Source organism: Salvia hispanica, chromosome 4, assembly GCF_029641045.1.
Source record: "Salvia hispanica isolate PSC_SH4W2 chromosome 4, Shi_PSC_v1, whole genome shotgun sequence".
Classification (NCBI taxonomy): Eukaryota; Viridiplantae; Streptophyta; class Magnoliopsida; order Lamiales; family Lamiaceae; genus Salvia; species Salvia hispanica.
In genome coordinates this window covers 32,329,631-32,351,935 of record NC_142695.1, presented here as the reverse complement: position 1 = coordinate 32,351,935, position 22,305 = coordinate 32,329,631, and the positions used below count along the sequence as shown (strand labels likewise).

Below are 22,305 nucleotides of genomic sequence, written 5' to 3'. Positions count from 1 at the left end.
TGCTATATTAATTGGTAGGAATAATAAGTTTAACTTAGAATCAAATAAAATAATAGTATGTGCGGACAAAGTAACATAGCATGATTGCAATTGCCACTACTCTCCATACCATTCTCCCACTAAAAAAAAGGCACTGAATATTTATTTCTTGTTTTGTAACCGCACTAATTGATTTTGGAGTGAACTTTAAAAATATCCATGAACTATGAGTTTATTTCGAAAATGGTCCCTAAACTGTAAAAATATCACCAGTAGTTCCTGGACTAAAGGTTAATATCAAAAACAGTCATTTTGCACTGTTTCGAGATGAAAATGCCCTTTTAAGGGGTTTGAGGGTGGACAATTTGGTCTTTTTACATTTTTAACATTTTAAATCTAATATTATTTCAGTTATGTACTAAATATGATATTATTTCAAAATTATCATTCTTCTTCCCTTTTGTCATCCTTCACTTTGTTTCTTTAAATCAATATTAGATTTAATTTATAAAATTAAATTTTAAATTTTGATTTTTAAATATCAATAAATTTTTCAATTAAAACTATTAATTCATGGACACTATAAATATTGATTAAAAATATTAATTTTTGTTTTTAATATAATATTCCGTTGAATTGAAGAAGTACAAGGAAAATAATATTAATCGTGATGGAAAAATAAGAGCTATTTTATTTAGCCTTCGTTCGGTTGTTATAATTGCTTTGATGGAATATTATGAAGTTGACTAAAACTTTTATATAGGAGTATTTTTGTTGAAATTTTCTAGTCATTTTGATTGTTTTCAAATTAATAAACGAAAATTATATTAGTCTTACATTACATGTATATTTATTTCAGAATAAATCGTGTTATACGATCTATTTATGATTAAAGCTATTAAATATTGATTTAAAACTAAGACGTTGTCATATCTTATTGATTAAATATTAGACACTATTAAATATTGATTATGACTATTAATTTTTGTTATTTATTAAATTTTATAATTAAAAAAAATTATTGATATTTAAAAACTGAAATTTAAAATTTAATTTTGTAAAATTAAATCTAGAGTGAACTACAAAAATGGTCCCTAGACTATGGGTTTATCTCGCCCATAGTCCCTGGACTTTAAAAATATCGTCAGTAGTCCCTGGACTAAGGGTTTATCTCGAAATTGGTCCTTTTGGCTTTTTTTGGTACGAAAATACCCTTTGATATTATTTTGGGGGGTTTGGGCAATTTGGTCTTTTTACACTTTTAACATTTTAAATCTGATATTATTTTAGTTATGTACTAACTTTGATATTATTTCAAATTTATCATCCTTTTTTCCCTTTTTTCCATCCTTCACTTTGTTTCTTTATTTCAATATTAGATTTAATTTTACAAAATTTTAAATTTTAATTTTTAAATATCAATAAAAAATTTTAATTATAAAAATTATTAAATATTAAAAATTAATAGTTATAATCAATATTTGATAGTGTATAGAACTATGACAATGCCTTAGTTTTAATCAATATTTAATACTCCCTCTGTCCCACGTTACTTGAGTCATTTTTTTTTGCACTCGTTTTGGAAAAATAATAATAAATAGTTAAAATGGAGAGAAAAAAAGTAAGAGAGAGAATAATGTAGAGATGAGTCTTAACTATATTATTTTTTTTTACTTTATTTTCTCTTCACTTTAATTATTTACTATTATTTTTTCAAAACGAGTGCAAAAAAGAAGTGACTCAAGTAACGTGGGACGAAGGGAGTAGCTTTAATCATAAATAGATTATATAACACAATTTATTCTGAAATAAATATGCATCTAATGTAAGACTAATATAATTTTCGTTTATTAATTTGAAAACAATCAAAATTTACTAGAAAATTTCAACAAAAATACTCCTATATAAAATTTTAATTAGGATCAAATTTTTAGTCAACTTCATAATATTTACACAAGCAATTATAATAACCGAACGGAGGCTAAATAGAATAACTCTTATTTTTTCATCATGATTAATATTATTTTTCTGTACTTCTTCAATTCAATTGAATATTATATTAAATAACAAAAATTAATAGTTTTAATCAATATTTATAGTGTCCATGAATTAATAGTTTTTATTAAAAAAATTTATTGATATTTAAAAATCTAAATATTAAATTTAATTTTATAAAATGAAATCTAATATTGAAATAAAATAACAAATTCAGTGAAGGATAACAAAATGGAAGAAGAATGATAATTTTGAAATAATATCAAAGTTAGTACATAACTAAAATAATATCAGATTTAAAATGTTAAAAGTGTAAAAAGACCAAATTGCCCAAACCCCCCAAAACAATATCAAAGGGTATTTACGTACCAAAAAAAGCCAAAAGGACTAATTTCGAGATAAATCCTTAGTCCAGGGACTACTGACGATATTTTTAAAGTCCAGAGACTATGGGCGAGATAAACCCATAGTCCAGGGATCATTTTTGTAGTTCACTCTTAAATCTAATATTAAAATAAAGAAACAAAGTGAAGGATGACAAAAGGGAAGAAGAATGATAATTTTGAAATAATATCAGATTTAGTACATAACTGAAATAATATCAGATTTAAAATGTTAAAAATGTAAAAAGATCAAATTGTCCACCCCCAAAACCCCTCAAAAGGGCATTTTCATCTTAAAACAGTGCAAAATGACCGTTTTTGATATTAACCCTTAGTCCAGGAACTACTGGTAATATTTTTAAAGTCCAAGGACCATTTTCGAGATAAATCCATAATCCGGAGATATTTTTGAAGTTCACTCTTGATTTTGCAACTATCTTAATATCCTATGATCATACAACTCGGGTTTCGGAATTTTCTACAAATCCAAGTGCTTGACGATTTGTTATTCACTTAATTTGTGACGGGACGGGAGAGTTCAATGATTAAGGACAAAGTAGTCGTGTCTCAAATTACTATATAATCCATTAGTATTTTGACATCTATTGTAGCAGTATCCAAGATCAAAACTTAAGACTTTTTTTTAAAAAATTATCAATAATAATAATTCCTAATTATTTATTTACAAGTAATTTGAATATTTGACTTATTAATTGGAAGGATTGTGCTTCATAGTCAAGATTAAAACTTGACTTATCCCTCCATATTATTTTTCTTGATTAAATAAATGTGCTAAATGCTAACCAGAGTGTGTTATACATGAACCATCCAACATAACGCCTTCTTAGATTTTAATAGCAAACAAATTTCGATCATAAACATTGTTAGGGACCTAGCTGATGAAGTGAGTAAACTTATGATTTTACTCCGTAAGCAAATATTCGACTCCCTCCGTCCCACATTAATTGGTACTCCATCTATTCCACTGAAGATGACCCACCTTTTTTGGTTTGTCTTATCTATGACGACTCATTACTTAAAAAGTAATACTTTTATTTCTACTTTATGCTCTCTCGCTTACTTTATTCTCTCTACCCAACGCAATAAAATTGCATAATATCTCGTGCTGGCGGAGGGAGTACCATTGGACTTGATACATGATTTAAGAAATATAGTGAAAAGTGAATGGAAAAAGTTAGTGGAGCGTAAGTTCTACTTTTATATAATTTTACAATAAAATGTGAGTTAATGAGTTAGTGGAATGTGTGGTCCATTACTAAAAATAATATAATAAAAAGTAAGAGCGTAAATTAATTAAGGATGAACTAAAAAAAAATTAGTGCCAATTAATAGGAATAGAGATAGTATACTCTCGAGCACATTTTTGTCCTTATCATTTAAAAATAACCAAAGTAACAACTTTTTATTAAAAAAAATAATCAAAACTCCGTTAAGAGAGTATTAGAATTTAAAAACTAGTAATCTAGACTGAAACTTGATCCAGTATTTTTTATTTTATCTAGTCAATTAGTCATATTATTAAAAAAGTTACTTTACTGTCTGCAAGCGCTATAGTAATTGATAGATTGTGTTCAAACTTTTAACCAACTACTATCATTCCGTGCTTTCATATCGATCTTGCTACGTCTTTTAGCATTTCCCATTTGCATTTGCTTTAATTTTTATTCCTTATTCTGTCTTTGGATTTTAGTGTTTAAATTTAGAGTGAAACAAAATGTCTAAAATCCCGAACGTTTTCTAAATAAAGGGTAAACATAAATAATTTTAATAAGACAACCAAGAAAGATGAAGGCTATTATTGTTAGATTCTATATCAATTAAATAAAACATTCCATTTAATTGAATCCGAATAACTCATAATAATAATATGGCAAAAAGAAGTCAACATAATATAACATTCAATTATCCTCCCACGTAATGCCAAACATCAGTAATGCAATAATATTCAATGAAATAAAATGAATGAAACAGTAGTAGTATTTGATAAAGTGCTCATTATCATTCTATCTATATATAGCTCAAATTTTCATTATTATAGAGTAGTAGTGGCAGCAGCAATATATGGGTTTAAGTTTGAGGCTGCTGCTTCTTCTTCTACTTCTGCTTGTGTGTCTGTCTCAACAGCAGCAGCAGGAGGAAGGGTGCAATATATTTGAAGGGAGTTGGGTTTTCGACGCGTCGTATCCTCTGTACGATGCGTCGCAGTGCCCTTTCATCGCCACCGGCCTCAACTGCCAGAAGCAAGGCAGGCCAGATTCAGTCTACCTTCAATACAGATGGAACCCAAACCACTGTCTTCTTCCCAGGTCTATCTTCTATTTTTAGAATTATGAAACACCGAATAGGAGTCCCATTTTTCCATTTTGTTCCATCCGCGAATAGAAGGCCGGATTCATAATTACTATAAATGGTAAAGAGACATCATATTTCAATAACTTATTCCACTCACATAACCCAAGACCTTTGGCGTTAGACATTAACCTCTCTACTGCTTACCAACTCAGATACACAAAATGTTATGTTTGGGTATTATCAGTCTTTAATAAACATAATGCATGTTAGGAGTAGTAATAAATGTTGACTGAATTATGAAAGTATGCAGGTTTGAGGGGAAGGAATTAATGGAAAGGTACAGGAGCAAAAAGGTAATGTTTGTGGGAGACTCACTGAGTGCAAACCAGTGGGAATCTATGGCGTGCATGCTTCACGCCTCTGTCCCCAACGCCACTTACACACTCACTTCACCAACCACACTTTTCTTCCCGGTAACAACTCTTTCACATTATTATTCTTCTTTCCATTTTGCTAATTATAACAAATGGACTAACTAAACTAACAACTCTTTTTCACTTCACTTTTGTAAAGGAATACGATTTCACGCTTAAGTTGTTGAAAAACGGATTCTTGGTGAGGATGGTTAACCACACCATGATACTCGACACCCTCACCGGCACGTCCCTCTGGCTAGGCTACGACGTCTTGATCTTCAACACCTACCACTGGTGGCTCCACTCCGGCCGCCTTAAAACGTCAGTCCATTCTCCATTCCCATAAATAAACATCATCATCTTCCTCTTCTTACTCGTGCCTGCTCCCTCTTCCAGATGGGACCGTTACCAGATCGGGAACAACACATTCGCAGACATGGATCTCATGCAAGCATACACCACTGCTCTAACCACCTGGGCCACCTGGGTCGACTCCAACATCGACCCAGCCAGCACCCGTGTTTTCTTCCAAGGGATTTCTACAGTTCATTACCAGTAAGCTCTTAATTAAACATCCTCATTTTTGCTCCAAACCTCTCCTAATGTTGCTGTCTATCAGTGGTGCAGACTGGAACGAACCTAGTGTGCAGGACTGCAGGGGACAGACCAAGCCCGTAGAAGGGTCCACTTACCCAGGAAGCCAACCTCAGGGGGACGCGGTGATCAGGACTGTACTGAGCAACATGCACAAACCTGCAACTCTGCTCGACATACTTTTACTGACTCAGCTGAGGAAGGATGGCCATCCATCCACGTATGCTGGGGGCGGGATCGACTGCAGCCATTGGTGCCTTGCTGGCGTTCCTGATACCTGGAATCAACTCTTATACACTATTCTTTTACAGAGTTAAATCACTTCTTTTCCTTCCTGGGAATTTGAGATTCCTCAGTTTGTTTAGTAAAGCAACAGTTCATGTGTACTAAAGAGATTATCAAAATAAAAGAGATACAACTACAAAAATTACATAATCGTGCAAATGTTTAGTCAAAAAGAGCTTCATAACGATTCTGATTGTGCTTAAATGCCTCAGAAGAATGGTTATGAGGGTGCTTCCAGCCACAGGAGAGATGGAAGTGAATGATGAAATACATTATAAACATCTGAAATGTAGTCCCCGAATGACTTCTTCCTCAAAGAAACATTAACACCTCTACGTCTGCTTCGTTATCCTCTTGTCCCTTATAGGTAATTCCTTGGGTTGTTGAGCTTCATGAGGGTGATCTGGACCAGTGTAAACCTTAAGATGGGTAAACAATGATCTGCCAAGCTGCAAACAACAAAAAAAAAAACTGCTTTTAAGGAACATAATAAATACAACAAATGTGCATTCATCTTCACTTATTTCATTATTCTCTGATTCTTGTATTTACCTAGAGTATAAGTATTGCCTGCCAGCATGTTCAGACTAAAGCAACAGTTCTCATAATAAAACTGAAATAGATGTGCTAGAAAATCTGAACATGAATAAGAGAGAACACTAATCTAGTCAGAACATATATGCCTTGTCTACTTATTGGCTACTCAGATTGATATCATTAAAGTAAAATTGATTTAGAGAAAACTTACTCGCCCTTTAGGGAGCATCCCACGGACAGCATGCTCAATGATTCTTTCAGGAACTCTCTTCTGAAGCTGATCGAAGGTTTCCACTGTCATGCCACCAGGTCTTCCTGAGTGCCTCAGGTAGAGTTTCTGTGTCCTCTTCTTTCCAGATACAGCGATCTTATCGGCATTCACCTATTTTGTGCCATTATGAGTATATAAATTGTGAATAGGTACTGCATCAAAATCGAATTAATTTACTTGGAGAATACAATACTGGTTCGAAACAGCCAAAAAGAAAATGAAGCATGCTAGATCATCAAAGTAGATTACTTGCAACAACTTGATTTTTTTAAGATAGCGAAGTAAAGACGTCAGGCCATGAATGTTTTTAATGAGTAGCTGATAGACCCCACTTTTAAACAAAGAATTACTCCATTTCTCAAAAGTACTTATTTTCAAATTTAATGGTTGGCCACCAAAATAAGCAGTGTATCTAAATAGATTAAAGAGCAATCATACCATATTTACCCAAACTTCCTACATCTTAAGTGCTTCATGTAATGAAGTCAGTAATTGATCTGAAATGAACTAGCCAACTCTTTTTATTGTTACTATCGAATATAACATATGTAGTCAGAAAGAAATGAAGAACTATGAGCTTATAACATGTGGGAGTAATAACATCTAACTTAAATATATCTCACCATGCCTGTAGTCAGTACTTAGCACAAGAAATTTGGTTTTACAGTATTAAAATACAGTGACTTGGTGTGAGGAGAGTCATATAAAATGTAAATGGAATTCTACAACCAATTAAAGTAATGTATGATGAGCTCAAAATGTGTCTTCACCATGTATCAGCTTACCACTATAACATGAGCTCCCATGTCGACACTAGGAGTGTAAGTAGCTAGATTTTTTCCCCTGATATGAATGGCTATTGTCGAAGCTAGTCTTCCAAGAATCTTGTCGCTAGCATCCACTACGTACCAAGTCTTGCTGGTTGGAATATGGTCCTTAGCCTTGGGATACCATGTTTTATTCCACACATCCTGAAATATGAAACTGTGAGCAATATGATGACTTTAACACAATTAACTGCACTGTGTGTTTGTGTGTGTGAATACACTTAAAAGGTCATGGCTGGATAAACTAAGCCAAGGACTATTAGACAAGGGTACGAAACATGCTTGAATCTAAAAGTAGGGCACGACCTTAGCCGGATTTTAGATGAAGATTGTGCGCACAAACACCTACACCGTATGAAGTAAAAATTATTCTCATTTAGCCATCAAGTATGGAGAACAGCCCCTTCTACTTCCTCACATATCATCAATTCATCACTTATCGTGCCAAAAACTTGGCATTTTATTCAACTGTCAATCGAAGAATGCAACCCCACATATAGCCAGAAAATGCTATGAGAATCCAACTTTCACAATCAATCATATATACATTCTTCTTCTTTGACGAGATTACTATATTTTTACTTATTCATCCATCCATCATCAATGTGAATTCAATAAGCAGTCAATACTTCAACCCCTACCACAATTTCCAAAAAATGTCCCAATTCTAGACTCTACACAAATCAACACTAACCATTGCTACATTACATTGCACTAGCATAACTATAAACATGTCGATTATCACGACTCCGATTTTGAGAAAATTAGCCCCCGTTTTGTCAGGATAGTAGAAATAAAAGCCTAATTAAACAGAAATAGGGCGAAGTAATGTTGAGGTAGCAACATTGACACAATTGATTAAAAGATGGGGAAAAATAACTGACGGGTCCAGTGAGATCGTCAAACATCCAGTGCTGGTCGGCCGGTATAACAGCGGGTTTGTCTTGGCAGCATATCTTGAAATTGAAAAGCCTCTTGGGTTGGACGGAAGGTTTGGTCGACGCGGCGAGTGAAAAGCCGAGGGAGGAGGGTGAGGGTTTGGATATGAAGAGGGAAGAAGAAGTGGCGCAGTTAACCGCCATTGCCATTGCGCTACTGCAACAATGAGGATAAGCTGTTGGGTTTTTAAAATTCAGTGGGAGTCGAAAATGTTTTGACTTTAATTGATTTAGTTAAACTTAAACTCATAGAAGGGCAAATTGTGGAGAAAATATTTCCTAGTCAAGGAATACCAAGGTGGCAATCCAATTTGTGTCACACCCATAAAATTTTGACAAATACAAATATATATTCCAACCAGATATATAAAATATGGAAACACTCTATAATAAATGTACACCATTTTATTATATGGAAAGTTTATGCATATTCAATATATAATAAGCACACTATATATAAACACTTAATAATGGAGTATATATACCACATAATATAGTTATTGGAATGACGATCATTTTTTTAATAGTAGTTCTAGTTTATAAAATTTTAAATTTAATTGCTTTCTCATGCAACAATCCTTTGACTATTTTGTTTATGAAGTTTTTTCATGCTATAATTAGTTTTTTAATCTCATCATCATCATCATCATCATCATCATCATCATCATCATCATCATCATCATTATTATTATTATTATTATTTTTAAAATTATTTTTTAATTATTTTATTTTATTAAATATTTTTATAAATTTAACAAAATATATTATCCATACAGTTAATATCAACTCTAAATAATTATCCATATATTTTATTTAATTAGACACTACATAATCATTTGTATTACTATTAATTTAATTTATATGGAGCAGTATTTAATGCCAACAAATTTGAAGTTAATTACACTTTTTATTTGTCTAAATTTGCTGTATTTATAAAAAAGAAGGAAGTAATCTCCTAAATATCTTATTGTAAGATGACTTAGTATAATTAATTTACGTATAAAATGACTTAGTGAAAAAAATGATTTAATAATTTTAAATACATGAAATGATGGACCTATATGTATAATATGTGATCAAACTTTCCATATAATAAATGATACGTAGATATAATTAGAGTGTTTCCATAATCTATATATCTAGTTGGAATTAGACTTATATATATTTCCACTTGTCAAAATTTTATGGGTGTGACATACCAAATAGGATTGCCACCTTGGTATTCCTTGACTAGGGAATTTTTTCTCCAAATTGTGCTGATAAAGTTAAAAACTTTCAGTATAGTTTAATTTTTCTCATGGGCTTTTATTGGACTATGTAAAATTTTTATTTGACTTGATCCAATAGATTTTCAATACAAACTTATCTTATGTGGCATGACTTCACAAATGATAAATTTAGGGTTCAATTCAAATTGTGAAATTAGTGCTACTTTCATGCTGAATTGATTTGTATGTTTATGTCGATTTGTATGCTGAATTTGAGTTGTATGTTTTCATTTGTGATAAGTGAAGGGTCAGAGATTGCAAAGCTAGAAGATAAACAATCAGAATTAGTGAAATTTTGCCAAGTCATGCCTCTGATGCCACATAGGATAAGTTTGTGTCAGAAATCTATTGGATCGGGTCGGATGAAAAATTTACACAATTCGGTAAATTCATGATTTTTCATGCAGCATTTAAAATTTCACGGAAAAATCAAACTATGTTGAAAGTTCATGACTTTTCAGACAATTTACTCTTTATAGAATAATTTGAATAAAATATATGAGCTTAAATGAGAATGATCAATTTGAAATTATTTTTTATAAAATAAGATAAATTTAATTAATTTTGTTTTTAACCTAATATACAAAACATCTTACTAAAATTATTTAAATAATTTTAACCACTACAATTTAACAACAACGATAATATACAATCTTAGGACATGCTTGGTATCATGGAATGGAATGAGGGTGGAACGGAATGGAGGTTGGAATGGAATGAGATAGGAATGAAATGTTAATTTCCTTGGTTTTCCTTTGCATTTTCATCCATTCACTCATTCATTCTATTACACCAAGCAAATGAATAGAATGGAAGTAGGAATCACATTCCATTCCATCATACCAATAAGCCCTTATTAATTTAATCTATACGAGTAAACAATGATATATACTAGTTGCCCTTCGGTTCAATAATAAAATAATAATTTAATGTCAAACTAATTTTAAAGATCGAACTAAAGATCGAATCTCAGCTATTCATTTTTGTAATATAGAAAATAAAATAAATCAAGCAAATGATTTACTTAATTTTTAGATAGTTTTACTGTGTTTTATACTGACTTCAGTATTAGATCGTTTAACTTCACTGAGAAAAAATAAACTAAAATGGTTTTAAAATAAACTACTGTAATAATAATCTATATTTTGGTTCAATGATTAAAATAAGTCTATCTATGATTAAATCAGGCATACGTGTATATGTAAAATGAATAGTTGTAAAATACAATGTAATCTTGACGTTGTGAAGATGAACCAATGTATATATCGCCACATGCTTGCACTAGGCATATGATAGATATATAATACTCCTTTCATTCTCTCATAGTTGAGTCTTTTTTTCATTTTGAGAAGTTTACTCATTAGTTGAGTTATTTTCATATATAGGGAGTAACTTTTTTCTCTTTATTACTTTACTTTATTCCCTCTACTTGATTTACTTTCTACTTTATTATTTCTACTTTTTTTTATCTATTTATTTAACACACTCAACATCTCTTTCTTAAATTTCGTGCCAAAAAGTTTCGTTTCAACTATGAGGGAACGGTGGAACTACATTTTAATAGCAAATATATATGACAACTAATGTGTGGGTTAGTGAAGGAGAGATTTCGGAAAAAAAGATTAAATTCGCTGACCTTTTGAAATGAGGGATTAATTTCGCTAACCTTTCGAAATATGGGTCCGAGGCATGCTTGCTGGGGATTGGTGCCCCTTGCACAGCGGAAGTCATGCATTCACAAATAAATCATTCATATGCGGATCTATTTGACCGATTATGAGATTAGTTAACCACATGTTAAGCAATTAATTACATACAAGAACGCACATAAATCATGCTTAAGGAATTAAAACCTAATTCATGATATTCTACTGTCTAGGGTTACCGATTTGATTCTCCAAAGAATCGTCGATTGCTTGCGCCTTCTCCACGTGATGTTCTTCGTACTCAACCACGAACCTTCTAATTTGTATCCCGAACTCAAATAATGACCTTTGGGTGGACAAAGCTTGTCAGAATCAAAAGGACTTAATTAGAGAAGAAAACAGAATTTTAGATCTAGAGAGAACTGGAAAAATCGTTCACTGTAGAGAGCAAAACGAAAATTATGAATAATTCTTAATTAATCTTCTTTCTAATCTCCTTTTATATAGAGTTATGATGGACCAGATTAGGATCCATGGAGGTTGGACTTGAGCCAAACCTGTTGGACTTTTACTAATTAAATTGAGCCCCAATTTAATACAAGTCCAACAGAATATTATAATCAGCCACTACAGTAAAATAATATTGACTGCCCGTCCAATCCCAAATTACGAGTAATCCGGGCTTTATCACTTTAATTTATTATTTCCCTTGTTTAAGATATAAATATCCATTAATTAATTTAAGTCTGCTATTTGACTTTAATTAATTAATATTTTTTTCCAAGAGTTGTCTAAATCAAAATCTTTATTTATTATTCTGGAATAAATTTCAACCGGTCGGGTTTCTGAATAATAAAACCTTTTTCGAACACATCTCGAGGATATTATCAAACTGGACTCACCCAGCACACGATTCATTGCAATAACAATACTAGCACCTCTAGACATTGATCACCACTACCCAAGATATCAGGATTCTTGGATTGCGAAAAATCCGCACCATTTGATAAATCAAAGTAGTGCATAATCAATATCGTATGCTCAATGTTATGTCAATAATGATTAAGAAATAACAATCATCGAGACCTCATCTTTCGGTAAATAGCAAGAAAGACTTATCTCAACTGTTAGATCCTTTAGTGCTATACCACATCAGTGTCGTTTATTTCCTAAGGTAAGGAAACATGCGGACTGACACTGCAACCTTTCACGATAGCCAAAGTCTATCTAGGTTGTGAAATTCTATTTCTCTTCTACAAAGGACCGACTGCGTCACCTTCTGTGAACATCGTTCACGACCAGTCTACTATGCAGAAGAATCAGACTTATTTGCTTCTTAAACATTTAAATATTTGAGAAACATCTTATAAATGTACAAGCAAACATTAAAGCGATAAAATTACTTCTTCTCGCCTTGGGTTAAAAGTGGATTGTAGAATATATTGAATACAAGCAATTCTATCTGTGCAACATGCTCGAAATATGCTTTTCAGTATACCAATCCTAAAAATGCGAACTATTCTGAATAAGGAATTTTCGATTTTTTATGCATTTTCTATTCTTTTTAATGATTTTTTCGTTCCTAATATTTATTAATTGACTAAATTATCCTCCATAAATTTTAACACAATTTATAAAAAAACCTCCGGACGTTCTTCCGCCCTCCTCCGCTCATTAATTTCAGAAACATCAAACATTGCCGCCATGAGATATTTGGAAATTCCGAATATTTCCCGAGCAAGCAGCTGCGAGAGCACTCAAAGCACCACCAACATCATCCCCTCCTCCTTCGCCCGCTCCACCTCCTACGTCAACATCTCCGACCTCGACTACGCGGAGGAGCTCTACCACCTCACCGTCGTCCACGGCGGCGACACTCCCACCGCCGCAGCCGCCACCGTCGCCTTGACAGAATCCGCGGCGGCCGCAGCGCCGTCGCCTCTTCCTCCGATCCCTCCTCTCCATCCTCACATTCCCCTCCTACCGCCGCCCGATCACCCCCCAGGCCGCTTCTCCATCACCCCCTCCCTCGGTCGGAAGATCACCGGAACCCTATACGGGCGGCGCCGCGGCAACGGCAGCTTCGCCGTCCAGTACGATCCGAGATCCGTCCCCGTTTTCCTCGTCGAATTCGCCGTCTCCACCGCCGCGCTAGTGAAGGAGATGTCGGCGGGGATGATGAGGATCGCCCTGGAGTGCGAGAAGCCTCCGACAGAATCACGGCCGCGGAGATCGGCTTCGCGACTGTTTGGGGAGCCGGTGTGGAAGATGTACTGCAATGGGAGGCAGTGCGGGCACGCGCAGATGCGCGAGTGCAATGAGTAGGATTGGCATGTGCTGAGCACGGTGCAGAGGGTGTCGGTGGGGGCCGGAGTGATCCCGGTGGTGGACGATAGGGGGAAAGTGGCGAAGAAGGGAGAAGGGGATTTCCAAATTTTAACACAAATAGCTCAAATTGATGAACTTGAGCACAAATATGAGCTTGATTGAGGAAAACGAAGACGTTGAGGATGAGAGCGGAAGAAGGTTTGGAGAAAAGCTGTTTTTTTATAAATTGTGTTAAAATTTATAGAGGGTAATTTGGTCAATTAATAAATATTAGGAATAAAAAAAAAATCGAAAATCCCTTATTCCAAAAAAGTTTGTATGCCTCATACCTATATTTTGAAAGGTCAGCGAAATTAATCCCTCATTTTAAAAGGTCAGCGAATTGAATCCTTTTTCCAAAATTTCTTATTAGGGAAGCGGAATTATGAGAACGAATGACGGAATAACCCTATAAACTCATTTATCTACTTCTCACTGTTATTTTATGAAACAACCAAACGCCACCTTCTTCGATGAAGCACGCAAGCTATAAAGATGGCGACTTTCCTCACTCACGCACTCTTTTGTTCTTCAAAGTCCACCTAATTTCCCTCAATTCTCGATCCTTGAATAGAAACCCCTCTTTTCCTCCCCTCAATTTAAACCCCCCGAGGCATAATCATGTTTATGATCGATCTGGTTCAACACGTTATTCGATCGATCCAATCGTCTCCCCCCACCTGGCAATCCTCATTTCTCAGCAACATCTTCATCTTCCTTCTGGGCTCCCCGCTTCTCGTCTCCGGCCTCTCGCTCTCCGGCATTGCTGCCGCCTTTTTCCTTGGCACTCTCACATGGCGCGCTTTCGGCTCTTCCGGTTTCCTTCTCGTCGCCACTTACTACCTCCTCGTGAGCTCTTCTATTTTGTTATTCATTCATGTTTATGCCGCCTCAATTCGAGATTCAATAGAGAAATAGCAAAAAGCTTTGCTTTTCGATTGTGTTCTACAAGTGAATTGTTCATCATATTTGTGTATCTATTGTGTTTGATTGATTTTCTGATGATACAATTGAAGAGTTTTTACACTTTGTAATGTGTGCAAGTGTAAATTTGATGGTATGAGGAAATGAATCAGGGCACAGCAGCAACAAAAGTGAAGTTGGCGCAAGTGAATTGTTGATCATATTTGTGTATTTATTGTGTTTGATTGATTGTCTGATGACAGAATTGAAGAGTTTTTACACTTTGTAATGTATGGAAGTGTAAATTTGATGGTATGGGAAAATGAATTAGGGCACAGCAGCAACAAAATTGAAGTTGGCGCAGAAGGAGGCACACGGGGTTGCTGAGAAGAGGAGAGGAAGGAGGGGGCCTAGTAGTGTCATTGGATCAAGCGCTGCCGGCTGTGTCTGTGCTCTTCTCTCCATCTATGGATTCGGTGGAGGAGCGTTTGCTCGTCTCTGGGAGCTTGGCTTTGTGGCCAATTTCTGCACTAAACTCAGTGACACCGTTTCGAGTGAGATAGGGAAAGCTTATGCAAAAACGACGTGAGTTCTTGTGCTTAAGTGAAAACTGTTGCAGTTTATGCTAATAGATGAGCTGAGCATAATAATCCCACTCGTACCTGAATCTGATATATGTATTTGATTCCTTCATTCGTAGATGGTAGTAACCTTTTAAGCACTTGCTAATTGCCTTTTATTGCAGTTATTTGGTGACGACGTTTAAGACAGTTCCCAGGGGGACAGAAGGTGCCATTAGCATTGAGGGAACTGTTGCTGGACTTTGTGCTTCGATTTTTCTTGCTTCTGTTGGTTTTCTGATGGCTGAGGTAAAATTTATGCTCTCCGTCTCTTTTCTCAAAGCATTATGCACGATGGGTAACATATTAGGTAGGTAAGAGTTGAGCTAATGAGATCTTTTAATGGTTTTCTTTCCATGAATGCTAGTAGTTTATTGTCTGTCTCGTGTTTTTCTCTAACCTTATACTTGTTTCGTATTGCTGATAATTACTTACACTTTAGCTTAATAGGGGAAATCGAGACTGGACTAATCGAACTAAGGTAGGCAGAGATTGCTATAGTTACCTGTTTTCCTCATACAATGGCCATAGGTACCTAATCAGTTCATGCAATCATGTGCTGCATTCTGGTATGCGCACCCTGTTTTTAGAATCATAGAGCTTCATATGAAAAGAGGAGAGAAAAGGAGTCTGGGATAAGGAAAATGGGAAAGAAAGGAGGCGACCGTGAGTGTTTCTTGAGAAACAACAAGAGAAGGAAGGAAGATTGGGATTCGTTTTATTTTGTGCTTTTGATTCGTAACAATCCATTTGTCTAACTTAAATAAAAAGGCCTTTAATTTATTTTGGTTCCAAGGGACTTATTTTCTTAGAACAATGTCCATAGGCATATACATTTATGTTATGTCCACCCTCCATATAATGGTTTCTTCGACTGGAACTGATAAAGAATCGCGTCTTAACAGATAAATGTGACCGAATGCATCATTTGCGTCATTGCTTCCCAGATTGCTAATGTAGGAGAGAGTATAATTGGTGCTTCACTTCAAGAGAAAGAAGGGTTTAAATGGGTTAGTCACCATATTTATCTTCACTCTTTTCAGCAGTCTTTTCACTTAAATTGTGTTATAGTCTATTTTAAGTTCCGATTCACCCGTCTGTCATTCCTTGCTCAGCTCAACAATGACGTGGCCAACATCATCAACATATCACTGGGTAGCAGCTTGGCCGTCCTTATGCAGCAACAAGTGCTCCGGAATCGAACTTCATAACACGATTCATCTCAATGTAGCCATCCAATCGAGCTCTCCACTCTTAGGAAATGGTTTTAATGCACTGTGAGGTTTTAAAAATGTAGTCCTCTGACATGGAGCATAGTATAACTATATTCTTTTATTACCATTATACAAATTTACCACAGTAATTTTCTTAATACTCTGATTGATCATGCAACCTCCGCCAGAACAAAAGCAAAGAGAGTCGATTTGCAGAAAGTTCTGCATTTCTTCCTGTTTGGCAGAAACAAATTCATGATTGCTGCTTAGGATTATCTTTTATTATACACATTTAAATTCAGCCGATGTTATATTTAAGTTACAAGATTGTATCATCGCAGTCGCCACTTTCACCTGTGGCGACAAAGTGAAGACAATTTTACATACAACATATGATGAAGCTAATCATCCAACAACTGAACCTCACAACAAACAAAGAAAGCAAACATGACAAAGATAAGGCTCACGTAAGACCATCTATCCTAATCCTAAAGAGCTGGGGTATCCTGGGGCAGCTATGTGGTACAAGAACATGAACGACGTATAGTTCATCAATAATGTCTCCTACGCTTTGAGTTGGTAGCATGTGAATGATCCTGATGGTTATGGAGATTCTGTAAGGGCGGGGAACTTATGTCGGGCACAAACACAGAAGAGTCTGGCTGATTCTGGAAGCTTTTCGGCCAGTAAAGCCCGGATGCTGTGGGCGGAGAAGTCATCTGTGGCACTGCCCAATACGTTTCCGGCACCTGACCCATGCAATCATCGCATTCTAACTCACCATCAGCAGCTAGTAGAATTTGGGAGCTATCTGAACTTCCAAGCTTTCCACTGTCAGCCTAGTTAAATTCGATCAAATTGTATAGGTCAGCCGGTGAACAAGTTGGGCATAATACAGCATCTTTAAGCAAATTTAAAGCTCAGGAATAAAAATGTTGTCAGCAAAATCTTTTGAACTACTACTAGCAACCAAAAAGAAAGCTAAAGGTGAATAAGAAAATGGTTATCATGCATGTATGGAATCATTATACGTCTATACCCTAAACAACCATCCATGAAAACTGAAGATATGAGTGTCACATCACATACCTTAGATGAGTCATTATCCATGAAATTGTAGCTCTGAGTGATATCACCATATCCAAGAAATTCATCAAACTGCCACTGTGAAATACTTCCAGTTGAGGAACCTCCGGAGAAGGGCGGCTTTGAAAAATCACCACATCCGCTAGCTTGAACAGGCATGCTTTTACCACATTGAGCAGTTGATGATGCTGGGGTGGCCTTTTTTGGAAGAGAATGAGATTCCGGTTCTGATATTTTATCAGCCATATTGGTCTTTCCTAGAGATGGTTCAGTATGACCTTCAGTAGCCTCAAGGCCCACTTTAACTCCTGTGAGTAAAAACCTTTGATGCCCTGATACTAAGGAATTTGCAGAGTGTATAGCAACATCACATTTTCTGCAAAGTAGGGCTCGATCCTCTAAGCAAAAGAAATATCCAACAGTTTCCTGCATAGTAAAGCATTAGTCATAAGAAAACTACTCTTACATGGACATAAAAACAGCTTGTGGGGATTGGGGAGAGGGGGGGAGGGAGGGTGAGTAAAATTTGCTTTCTTTAAGCTTACAGAAGATACTCTTACTACCATAGTATGATAATAATCAAGATTAGGTTTTGGTAGCAAAGACAACTAATGGACATCAATAAGACAATGGGACTGACTTGGATCTAAAGCAATTCCATTATTCCAATATATCACAATAAAGGGCAGATCACATAAACCTATTTCCCTCTCTCAAACATACTTATGACCGAAGCAGGCACAGTGAGGAACAATAATTTGGAATAGGGATTTAAAGAGCCAAATGTATGGGAGCTAGAAGGCATAAATCAATTTCTAGCTCTTAAACATAGTAACCAACTTTGTGCAGAAATTAACCAACAGCATGGGAGACAGGGACAGTGATTTGGTAAACTATTGGCAATTGGGTTTTTTATTAGCATAAATTTAAGAACACCCTTAATAGAAATAGAAACAATGGATACGGGGGGTGTACAATTAGCAGGATATCAGTCTTAGACTGACCAGACCATCAGTCGTGTTTGGGCATTACATGCCTTAGAGGTAAGAAATTCATATTCTGGGATAATTTTACTTCATTTCCTTCCCAAACAAACAACATTTTATATTCGTTAACACTTTCCTGTCTTTAACTCCATCTATCCACTAGACCTGTCGTGCATGAAAAGAATGGCACAAAGGGACACACTTTAGAGGCATGGAGAAGATCCACAAGCTGATAAGATAATGAGAAAATAAACAGTAGAATTGTGGAATGACATGAGCCACAAGACAATTGGAATAGCGACAAAAATAACTAACTTAATAGATATTTCACCAATTCAGTGAAAAGCAAATTGTCTGCGAAAGCAGTTGTGTGACAAAAGAGAAGCAGAGGAACAAAATCAAAGGGGGTAAGAGAACACTTGAACTTGAACAAACAGGTGGATCCAACAGACTAGTTATCCCTGACCTCTAAAGAATATGCGTCTAGCTATGGCCTATGGCCAACGATTTCGTTGCTTGGGTAACTATAGAGTATAGCAAAACAATAACTATTTTCAAATGAATTTGAAGCCAAGAAAGCTAACATTGAAGGCATAAAATGAAAGAGATGGAGATGGAGCTCATAAGCATAATTGGCAGGCTGGAGATGCAGAAACTTTGCCATTTTTCATTTCATTAAGAAACTAGATGTTCAATAAAATGCACTGTTAGCTTATTCCATGATGCTGCAGATGCAAAATCGACAACTATCAGTTGTTTTATGAGAAAAATAAATTATTATACTTCCATGCTACCCTATGAAGTCCAGTAAACCAAGGTTATTTAAAAATGGCGTATGGCAAAACTACACTCTCTTTTTTATTCTTTCCTTCATGATTCAAAAATATGGGAGCCAATGAGAAAACCATGAACAAGGATCTGAAGAGAGTTTTCAACTAGCTTACATGGAGAGGTTCCCGGATGAGAGACCGGAAACCATCCGGAACTTCACACATTGCACCTATATCATAGGTACAGCGCGCTACTTATTTGGGACTGAGAATATGATGTCATATGTAATTGTATGATAGGGAGAGGTGGTGACAAACTGACAGTAAATCCTAGTGTAGTATGATTATGATCCTCATCCTTAATTTTCTTGCAAATGGATAACAAGTTTCATAAATACCTCTCTAAAACCACAGTTAGTTGCAGCTATAATGATATATGCTTCAGCATCCAACATTAACAACTCTCATTACCCTTTTAACTGGTTGAAGTCTGATGAGATATCAGATATGTCATGCTCCGATAAAGATTAAAGACATAAGCAACTATGAAATATTTAGTAAAGAGACAAAGAAAACCCTACCACCATTACAGGAAGCCAGCCTGACAACACCTCAGAGCCCTAAGCGGCTAAGCCATACTCGATCTCAGAGCGACAAACTGAGCTAAGACATTTTGATATTCAGATACGTGTTTCAGATCGAGGAGCAGGCACAGTTACTGATAGATGCCGAGATATTACATTCCTAGCACTTCCTTAACAGGAAGTTCATCAAAAAACCAAAACAATCATACAAGGATCATAGATCCCAATTCTATTTTGAGTCAAATGTAAACTTCGTCCAATCCCCAAAATATGAATACTTGTTTCCTTTTCAATTTCCTCCCTTTCTCCTTCTCTTTTGACTCGATATTCGAGTTCAACAACCACAGTGAAAGGATATACATACAAATATGAATTGAATGAGTAATAAGATAATCTAAATCACACACCCCCATAACAATACAACATCAATAAAAAACAAAAAACCAAGCCCTCGGCTTCACACAATTAAGTATAATTTTGGATCCCTCGATTTCCACAGTATATTTTATCGATACTAGTCAAACACACAAAGCATAAAATTAACATTTTTTATCCAATTCTACACTTTCAAGAAATGGAATAAGAGATACAATAAGTTAAATCTAAAAAAACAATTATCAAATTGCACATGTTAATTTTGTATTAATGTATGAATAATGTGAGATTTGAAGTTTGAACACATAAACATTATATTATTAGTTTAACCTAGCTCCAATTAAAATTGACTCACCAACTCAGCTAAAAATTACTCGACGAGATTTCGCGAGCGAGAGAGAGATAGAGAGGGAAAATGATCGAACCTGGCAAATATCGCACTTTGGCATCTGCGAAGAGGCAGTGGAGAGCGGGACCCTCTGGTGTTTTCCGGCGAGCTTATTGGCGGCGTGAACCTTCTGATCACAGGGCCAGCAGAGGGCGGCCTCGTCGGCGCAGCAGAGGACGTTGGCCTCCGCCGCTTCACAGACGTTGCACTGAATCTTCATAAGGTGTGAATTGTGATCGATCGAAATCCAGAGGAGTGAATATAGGTGTGCGAAGAAGGAGAAGATACTTTCTTTCAATAAAGTCAGAAATATTATTATTATTATTGGCATTTTTGTGGATAATTCTGGGTTTTTATAATGGCCCTACTAATATATAGTACGCGTTAAATTTATTTGAATTAACTTTAAAATAAAAAAAATAGTTGATGTAGCTAATTTTCTTGTCCAACAAAGTATATTTATATTTTATACAAACCTTAATTAATTGTAATACGGCTATACCCAACCACTAAGTCATAGTAATAAATGCATACATATAAAAAATAAATAATAATTAAAGGTGATGTACATTGTGGAGGATTCATGGTAACAACTTACCAAGTTCCAATACTGAAATGGACAACCTGTATAAAAACAAAATAAAAGGAGAGTATTCGACTTAGGAATCATACTATCTTTGGAACCTTTTCAATGAGAAATGAAGACAGCCCATTGACAAAATACTGGATTATCTATTTAGAAAAACTTAATCTAGATATAATTATATCAATTGAAAGATCAACTAAATGCAACTATAATGAAAATAGAATTAATAGATTCTAATAAGAAAGAAGATAGAAACTCTATACAATATCTAAGTATTTAAATATTCATTAAAATAGGATTTAAACGGAAAAACATATTAGACATGCCCAAGGTTTACCGAATCGGCGGTTAAAACCGAAACTGTGAGAATTCATTCGAACCGAAACCGTCGATTTTTGAACCGTGGTTCGGTTCAGGTTCAAAAATTTTCGAACCGAAACCGTGCCGGAACCGCCAGTTCTGGGCAGTTCCAAAACGGAACTGCGAAAAATCGCCAAAAAACCGTGAAACCAAGTCGTAACCTAAAAAAATGGCGGTTCGGAACCGAAACCGAAACCGAAACTGGCGGTTTTGGAACAGGAACCGTAACCACGAAACACTCTCACGGTTCGGTTTCGGTTCGACAATTTCCAAAACCGGAACCGGCGGTTCCAAACCGTAACTGACGGTTCCGGAACCGTGGGCACCTCTAAAACATATGTTTATACTAACGGCTCGTCTGGTAGCTTGAAACACCAATTCCTTCACGCCATTTCCGTCGTTTGGTTGCCTGAATACCATTCCACCGACCTGCGATTCATCCGCCGGGTTTCAGCCCTACATCTACTATTATCGGTCTCTTTGTGTCAAGAGTATCAAGGTGGTGAGTAGGTATAAGATTTGGGCGTTTCATGATTAGGCTGAAAACGAGACATTTATACCATTTTGCCCTTCGAATTCTTCAACCGTTTCAGTTTTGTTACCGTTGGCAACCC

General features: G+C 35.4%; 4 protein-coding genes and 1 pseudogene across 5 annotated transcripts; 3 read left to right on the top strand and 2 right to left on the bottom strand.

Moving 5' to 3' along the window:
- Window positions 1-4,415: 4,415 nt before the first annotated feature.
- Window positions 4,416-6,124, top strand: LOC125192089 (protein trichome birefringence-like 42). Its single transcript, XM_048089544.2, has 5 exons — window positions 4,416-4,684; window positions 4,981-5,143; window positions 5,244-5,407; window positions 5,483-5,641; window positions 5,706-6,124. Exons 1-5 carry the CDS (start codon window positions 4,440-4,442, stop codon window positions 5,995-5,997), a joined length of 1,023 nt encoding a protein of 340 aa, XP_047945501.2. The 5' UTR covers window positions 4,416-4,439; the 3' UTR covers window positions 5,998-6,124.
- On the bottom strand, window positions 6,063-8,755 carry LOC125192090 (large ribosomal subunit protein uL13c-like). The gene is made up of 4 exons (XM_048089545.2): window positions 8,485-8,755; window positions 7,559-7,744; window positions 6,714-6,884; window positions 6,063-6,414 (listed from the first exon to the last, which is right to left on the bottom strand). The coding sequence occupies exons 1-4, from the start codon at window positions 8,686-8,688 to the stop codon at window positions 6,298-6,300; spliced, it is 678 nt and encodes a 225-aa protein (XP_047945502.2). The 5' UTR covers window positions 8,689-8,755; the 3' UTR covers window positions 6,063-6,297.
- Window positions 8,756-13,156: 4,401 nt separating this feature from the next.
- On the top strand, window positions 13,157-13,942 carry LOC125195004 (protein MIZU-KUSSEI 1-like; annotated as a pseudogene).
- A 329-nt stretch (window positions 13,943-14,271) lies between these two features.
- LOC125194289 (protein VTE6, chloroplastic) lies at window positions 14,272-16,714 on the top strand. Its single transcript, XM_048092430.2, has 5 exons — window positions 14,272-14,668; window positions 15,054-15,307; window positions 15,468-15,591; window positions 16,248-16,352; window positions 16,458-16,714. Exons 1-5 carry the CDS (start codon window positions 14,441-14,443, stop codon window positions 16,551-16,553), a joined length of 807 nt encoding a protein of 268 aa, XP_047948387.2. The 5' UTR covers window positions 14,272-14,440; the 3' UTR covers window positions 16,554-16,714.
- A 101-nt stretch (window positions 16,715-16,815) lies between these two features.
- Window positions 16,816-21,065, bottom strand: LOC125194288 (B-box zinc finger protein 22-like). Of its 2 annotated transcripts, none has more exons than XM_048092428.2 (3): window positions 20,783-21,065; window positions 17,646-18,068; window positions 16,816-17,395 (listed from the first exon to the last, which is right to left on the bottom strand). In XM_048092428.2, the coding sequence occupies exons 1-3, from the start codon at window positions 20,963-20,965 to the stop codon at window positions 17,108-17,110; spliced, it is 894 nt and encodes a 297-aa protein (XP_047948385.1). In that variant the 5' UTR covers window positions 20,966-21,065; the 3' UTR covers window positions 16,816-17,107. The 2 variants fall into 2 exon arrangements, with proteins under 2 accessions (XP_047948385.1, XP_088912486.1); XM_089056360.1 differs by lacking the exon at window positions 20,783-21,065 and adding an exon at window positions 19,980-20,731.
- Between the last annotated feature and the right edge of the window lie 1,240 nt (window positions 21,066-22,305).